The 6,192-nt window shown below is 38.3% G+C and overlaps 2 protein-coding genes across 2 annotated transcripts in view; both read left to right on the forward strand.

Moving 5' to 3' along the window:
- The window catches only part of foxo3a (forkhead box O3A), a gene marked incomplete at its 5' end in the record, with an annotated part of 3,326 nt that extends 1,040 nt beyond the window's left edge, over positions 1 to 2,286 (forward strand). Inside the window, 1 exon segment of the mRNA XM_035673662.1 lies at positions 9 to 2,286. Within this exon segment, the coding sequence (XP_035529555.1) occupies positions 9 to 293 (285 nt within the window).
- Positions 2,287 to 2,705: 419 nt separating this feature from the next.
- The window catches only part of LOC118336900 (putative uncharacterized protein C6orf183), a 5,276-nt gene continuing 1,789 nt past the window's right edge, over positions 2,706 to 6,192 (forward strand). The window contains exons 1-6 of the mRNA XM_035673663.1: positions 2,706 to 2,759; positions 3,738 to 3,791; positions 3,966 to 4,076; positions 4,197 to 4,310; positions 5,226 to 5,420; positions 5,506 to 5,599. Coding sequence (XP_035529556.1) covers positions 2,706 to 2,759; positions 3,738 to 3,791; positions 3,966 to 4,076; positions 4,197 to 4,310; positions 5,226 to 5,420; positions 5,506 to 5,599 — 622 coding nt within the window. The remainder of the gene's footprint in view (positions 2,760 to 3,737; positions 3,792 to 3,965; positions 4,077 to 4,196; positions 4,311 to 5,225; positions 5,421 to 5,505; positions 5,600 to 6,192) is intronic.

Raw genomic sequence — 6,192 nt, forward strand, 5'->3', positions numbered from 1 at the left:
GCCACAACGACACCAAGCAGCCGCACCTGAAGTCTCCCAGCAAGAACGCCTCTATGCAGCTCGGCTCTGGTTTGTCTGGCCAGGACCGCTTTCCTGCCGATCTGGACCTGGATGTGTTCAACGGCAGTCTTGAGTGTGACATGGACTCCATCATCCGCAATGAACTGATGGAAGCAGATTGCCTGGACCTTAGCTTCGACTCTTGCCTCACCTCTGCCCAGAACGGCAATAGGAATTCAGGAAGCTTCTCCAGCTCAAAACAGACCTCCCCTCACAGCTGGGTCCCAAGCTGAGAAGCTCTGTCGGAACTCAGCATGGCTTAAAAAAAAAAGAAGTTTGGGGGGAAATGTAATTGGGGTTCGTGGTGCAACTAGAGGAAAAGTATGTAAAAGTGTATTCATGTAGTATTTTTTCCCCCATTATTTTTAATGTGAGGCATTAAGTTTGGTACTGTATTCTAAGTGTCTGAGACACACTATGGTGTCTTCACAGAGGAGAAAAAAACGTCTTTAAAAAGATCAATGCCTGGGCGGTGTGAACAACAGTATTGACTGGAATTGAAGTACAGGACATTTTGTTAAAACTATATAAAAAGCATCAACTCGTGTTAGTCTCAGGGAATCACTCATACAGTATCACAAAGTGATACATGAAACTGACGATGAATTATGTTTTCACCCTGCTTTCTCTCCTCTTTCACACCCTTTCATACCTAAAAACCAACGTTTTTGCCAAACCAGCTGTCAGCCTGTTGAGAGTGACAGCCTGTTTACAGAAAAAAGCTGCAGAGAATGTTACATAATTACGTTCCAGTGGAGGATACTTGACAAGCTTTTTTTATGTTGTTTTATTTTCTACAGTTTCTTTGAGAGACGTAGCCTAAATGGACTAAAAGATTTAAAAACAAGTGTTAATGAAAAACTTTTTTTTTGTTTGTTTTTTTCCATTGATGCACAGAATCACGCACCAAATATCAATCTGTAGAGGTTAATATGTTATCAAGATGTGAACTGGTCTACATTGTGTGGTTTTTTTGTATGTAATGTTTTATTTTTATTTAGCGAATTTTACCCTGTGATTTTAGTGACATTACTGTGAATTCTGTTCCTTCTGAAGAGGTGCATTACTGAAGTCTTGATAATATGGTGTTTCTGCTGCGGATACCCTTTTCACCATCTCCACCTTCCTCCTCCTCCTCTTCCTCCCCCACTCGTACTGCAATATTGGAAGTACTGCTCAGTATACAGAGTTTAGGACAGAATTAAAGGACCGTGACATGATTTAGCTCTAGTTGACACCATTTACATTAGCAAACACTTAGAACTATTTGGATTAAAAGTAACCACCCTTAGAGACTCCACAGCACTCGACTACAATATTTTGTTAATTTGAAGGAGTTCTTGGTGCTATAAATAAGAAGATAGCAGGGAGTGGCTGCAGATGGAGCAGCATTAGTAGCCTCCCTTTGGTTATCAGCACTATAGCAGGTGCTTGGCAAAACAGCGTTTCCAACCCTGTGAGAGGAGGTCGTGTAGTATATTAGAGCCATTTTTTTTGCCATTTCAGAAAGAAACGACCACAGTATTTTAAATATTGCCAAAATATTTCTGCATTTAAATAAGTGGAAATAAGAGGATATACAGTGTATAAATATTAGGAACCAGTGCTATAAGGGCAAAAAAATAAACATCAGCACAGTTTTTGTAGGAACAGCAGGATGAACTTTTTTAGTTTTAGTTTACATTTTTATCAGCTGGAAACTGTCCATTTTCACTGAAATTGTCTTCTTGTTAAATTGAAATCTTATTTATTTTTATGCTTTTCCATATGACTTGTGGTAGAGCTGTGTAGAAGCACTTTTGTTTTAAAGGTCTGTTCGACATTTTGACCACCTCAATCGGGTATTGATCAGACTGACGAAGAACGGCAAATGGTGCCTGAAATAGTGCCCTCCATTAGCGTTGTTGACATTGAACTGAACTGACATGAATTGAATCCCATTTGCTTAATTTTTGATTTTACAAAAATCTATTCTATAACTGTGCTTCCAAATATGATTTTGGTAGCTTCACGAGGATGATTTTGTTTTAAAAATACAAGATACTGACTTGTTTTTTCTACATTCATTTTGAGTAACACTCACTGCCAATATTCAAACACCATTTCTTCCTATTGCTCCTACAAAAAAAGAAAAAAAGAAATCAAGTTGACATTGCCAGTTGTAATTCCAATTCCTATCTTGGTTGTATCAGAGATGGTGCATGTAAATAAAGCTTAAAGAACCACTGAAAACCTGAAGTTTATTTTTTTTATATTCCTTTTTTATTTTATTTCTTTCTCTAGAGGAATTGCACAGCTGCAGAATTGACTCTGCAGTCACCGCCGAGGTGATTTCCTATTGGATAATCACATCATAAACTAAGAACCAATCACACACTGTATCCAAGAAGAATGGATCCTCTGGGATTAAGTCATGGTTTCTGAATGCATGATTGCTTGAGGTATGTGCTGCTCAACAATTGGTTGGCTGTGTATAATCTCATATTTACATGCTGTGCTGTATATTGCAAATCACAGTTGAAGTGGTAGTATCCATAAAGCCCAAAAGAATTGGCATATTCTAACAAAGGAGGACTCGAGTGTAACGTTAGAGCCCTCTACAGATCAAATGCAGTCACTGTCTGGGTCCATATGAAGGACAGGAAATGGGAGAGGAAGCCTGGGCTGCATGGTTGGTCTCCATGGATACACCACAACAAGTAAGTGTGTGGAGGCAGAGATTTGGCAGGACTTAAGGAGGTGTATTTTATTTATTTTTTAATGTTTGGATTTCCCAGTTACTAAATGTGTTCCTCCTGAACCGAGAGAAAAGGTCTGCCATGTGTGACGTGTACAGAGTTCCCTCCTCTGTTAAAGTGGAGCAGATGGAGGCAGAGCTGTCGCATCAACTCTCAGCACTCAGGGTGGAAATTGAAGAGAATGGATTTCACCAAAGAAAAGGGCTCTCCAAATGCTACAGGTGTGGAAGCTTTGCTCACTGTTATGATTATTTCATGTTCTGTGTCAGATAACAGTTGAACATTAAACTCTCTAGATTGAAGTCCCCCTCCACTCAATAATGTATATGTTTTACTTCAGTTGGATGTTTGTCACTGTGCAGTTTGACACTAGAAGACTCACTTTAAATCAGATTTGTTTGTGACTCACAACTAGTCTAGAAGCCAACTGTCCAGTATGCAATTTACACAAGTGTATTCTTGTTATTTTGCAAAAAAATATCAGACAAATTATTATTCTAAGTAGATTATTTTTATATGTCTTAAATTATGTTTGAAGTGGGGCTTAAGTGTCTATTTTAAATGATCTAGATTGCCAAATAGATGGAACTTAAAGCCAGAAGATTTATTCTCTATGAAAACATGATTTACAAACAATAATTACAATTAAATGTGGAATATTTTACAGATTTTCAAAAGGCACCAGTTGTTATTAGTGTTATTTTGCAAATTCTTATTCTCAGTCAACAAACTTTTTAGGATGGGAATGTGTTTGTTGGTTGGTCAAACACTTTGGTTGGTCAAACACTTTGGTTCAGACTGTCTTAACTATATATATATACTATATATATTACAACTGGCAATGTCAACTTGATTTCTTTTTTTTTTTTTTGCTGTTTGGGCAAGAGCTTTTTCAAAATTAATTTCTAGGTTTGTTTCAGTTCTGTTCTCCCTCCGAAGGATATTTCCTTCTTCCGTGTGGAGAGGGAACAAGTGCTGAAGAGAGCGCTTCAGGTGAGGCTGAACATTTATATTTTATTTTAACAACGACAGTCAAAGGGCTACAGAAAATTGATTTGTCAATTTCTAGGTCATTAAAAACATCAGAGCCTCAGGATAAAGTGTAATGGTAACTTTAAAGAAGTTGATTTGGCTTTTTGTTTTACTCCTCTATCCTCCTGGCTGCAGGTGAGTGAAGCTTTGCCAATTCAGTCTCAGGCTGACGTCATGCAGAGAGAGCTGGATAGTTGCTTGAGTTTAGAGTACACTCCTGACAGTCTGCCTCCTCTGCTGCACCAGGTGAGGACAGTACCAACCCTCCAGACAACACAAGATCATAAAAAAGGCTTCACATGCAGCACAACACAATGGAAATGAGAGTCTTTTAAACCGATATTCTTTTTGTACATTTGTCTACAGTTCTATACTGACAGGTCATATCAATTGGCTCAGATCAAATATCTGCTCATGCTGAGATGGAGGAGATTCTGCCGCCACACCAGTGTCATTGAGAAGCTTTATCCTCATTACAAGGTGACAACTTCAGTCTAATTTTGGCCAGAGCTTCAAAATGACAGGAGGTTTTCTTCTGGTGGCTCGTCCTCATTACAGGTCGTTGAGATTCTTTATGTGTAAAGAAAGAAAATGTGACAAAGGGCAGTAAGCAAATCTTACTAATTACTGGTGATTTAGGAAAAAAATAAGACGCTTCTATAATACTTAATAATTACTGGATAATCTGGAAATTATTCTCTCAGTTGTTTGGTCTATAAAATATCAGTTTCCTAAAAGCACAAGGGGAAATCTCCAAATAGCTTTTCTTGTTGGACAAACCCCAAAATATACAGTTTGCTCTCATATAAGACAAAGAAAAACTGCTGCAATGTATGAATTTGGGGCATTTCTGCTAGAAAACAAGGCGATTATTTGAGTTTCAGAGTAATTGTTTGTCACTTAATGGATAAATGGTTTACTCTGCACAGAGATGATATGAAGAGGCCATATTGACATAGCATGACTTAGTATTCATAAAAATATACAAAAATAGTAGCAATATAAATTTTTGGCACTTTAATAATTGCACCAGTGGAAAGAAATCCAATTAATTCTTAATTCTTAATTAAAATACAACAAAGGCAGTTTTTTCTTCTGTCTCCTGGCTTCTATAAATATGAAAGTTGTGCTGGAATAACAAAAAGATTAATGACAAAGAACAAGCTTATCTGCTTGAAGTAAAGAAAACTGAACAGAACCTTCACTGCTACCTACAGCTTATATAAAGCTTTCATAGCTCTTTTGGCAAATATGTAAACATACTAAAATACATTTTTGCAGGATAATCTCTTATCTTTCTCTACCTTGACGGCTTTCTGGTCATTAATAATCTTTTGATCTGATTTCTAGCTTATTCGTCTTCACCAGATCACATCAGACCTTTTTCTCCCTTAGGATCAGGTGTCATATTTGACAAGTGAGTACGAGGATGCCGTTCAGAGAGCTCGCAGACTATCGGCGTGCAGAGAGAAGATCCTGACCGGCCGAGAAAACCCCTCAAACCTGCTCACTCAGGATGATGTGGTCATTTACCTGCGGTGGCTGGTCTGCCATCTGCGCTCTGCTCAGACCATTCACAACTTCCTCAGGGTAAAAATCCACAGACAGTCCAGAGAGGCCTTTGGTGTTTTATTTTAAAACTATTGATTTCCTTGTTTGACTCCATCTTTAACAGGTGCTGCACTACATACCAGCATGTGAAAGAAAAGAAAAAGAGCCACAGCAAAAGGTTTATGAGGAAACTTCACATAAGACTCAACATGTTGAGGGTGAGAGTCAAACCAGCAGCATCCTAAATGTTTAATAGATAATAAATAGATTCCAATAAAGATTCACCACCGTCATCAGAAATATAACATTATAACAGTAACAAAGTAGAATATTTTGTGGACATTTTTGGCTCATTATTAGAAGAAAAGTTGTGGTCTCACTAAAGTCATTAGGATTTATTGACAAAATAAACTCACCACCAATGGAAACTACAATTTCATGACTGGTAAAACTCGAGATCATGCGATATGTTCAAAAGCTCCAGAACAGCTGCTAAATGGACCTTTTGTGAGATTACTTTGTCAACTCTGGTTTCCAAGGTTAGGAATGAACTTTGAGGCTGAAAACTGTGATTTCTTTTCTGGAGTTTATCATGTGGACCAAACTTCATGGTGGTGATTGCCAGGAGTTTGATGGATCAACCAAACAGCATCTCCATTCATGAGTAAAACAACAAAATAAAGGGGGCCCGGTTAGCTCAGTCAGTAGAGCTGGCGACCAATATACGCAGCGGCCTGGGTTTGAGTCCGACCTGCGGCCCTTTGCTGCGTGTCATCCCCTCTCTCTCTCTACCCCCCTTTCCTGTCTATCT

The sequence above is a fragment of the Morone saxatilis genome, unplaced genomic scaffold (genome assembly GCF_004916995.1).
Source record: "Morone saxatilis isolate NCDOM2014 unplaced genomic scaffold, NCSU_SB_2.0 Contig3, whole genome shotgun sequence".
In the NCBI taxonomy this organism is placed as follows: domain Eukaryota; kingdom Metazoa; phylum Chordata; class Actinopteri; family Moronidae; genus Morone; species Morone saxatilis.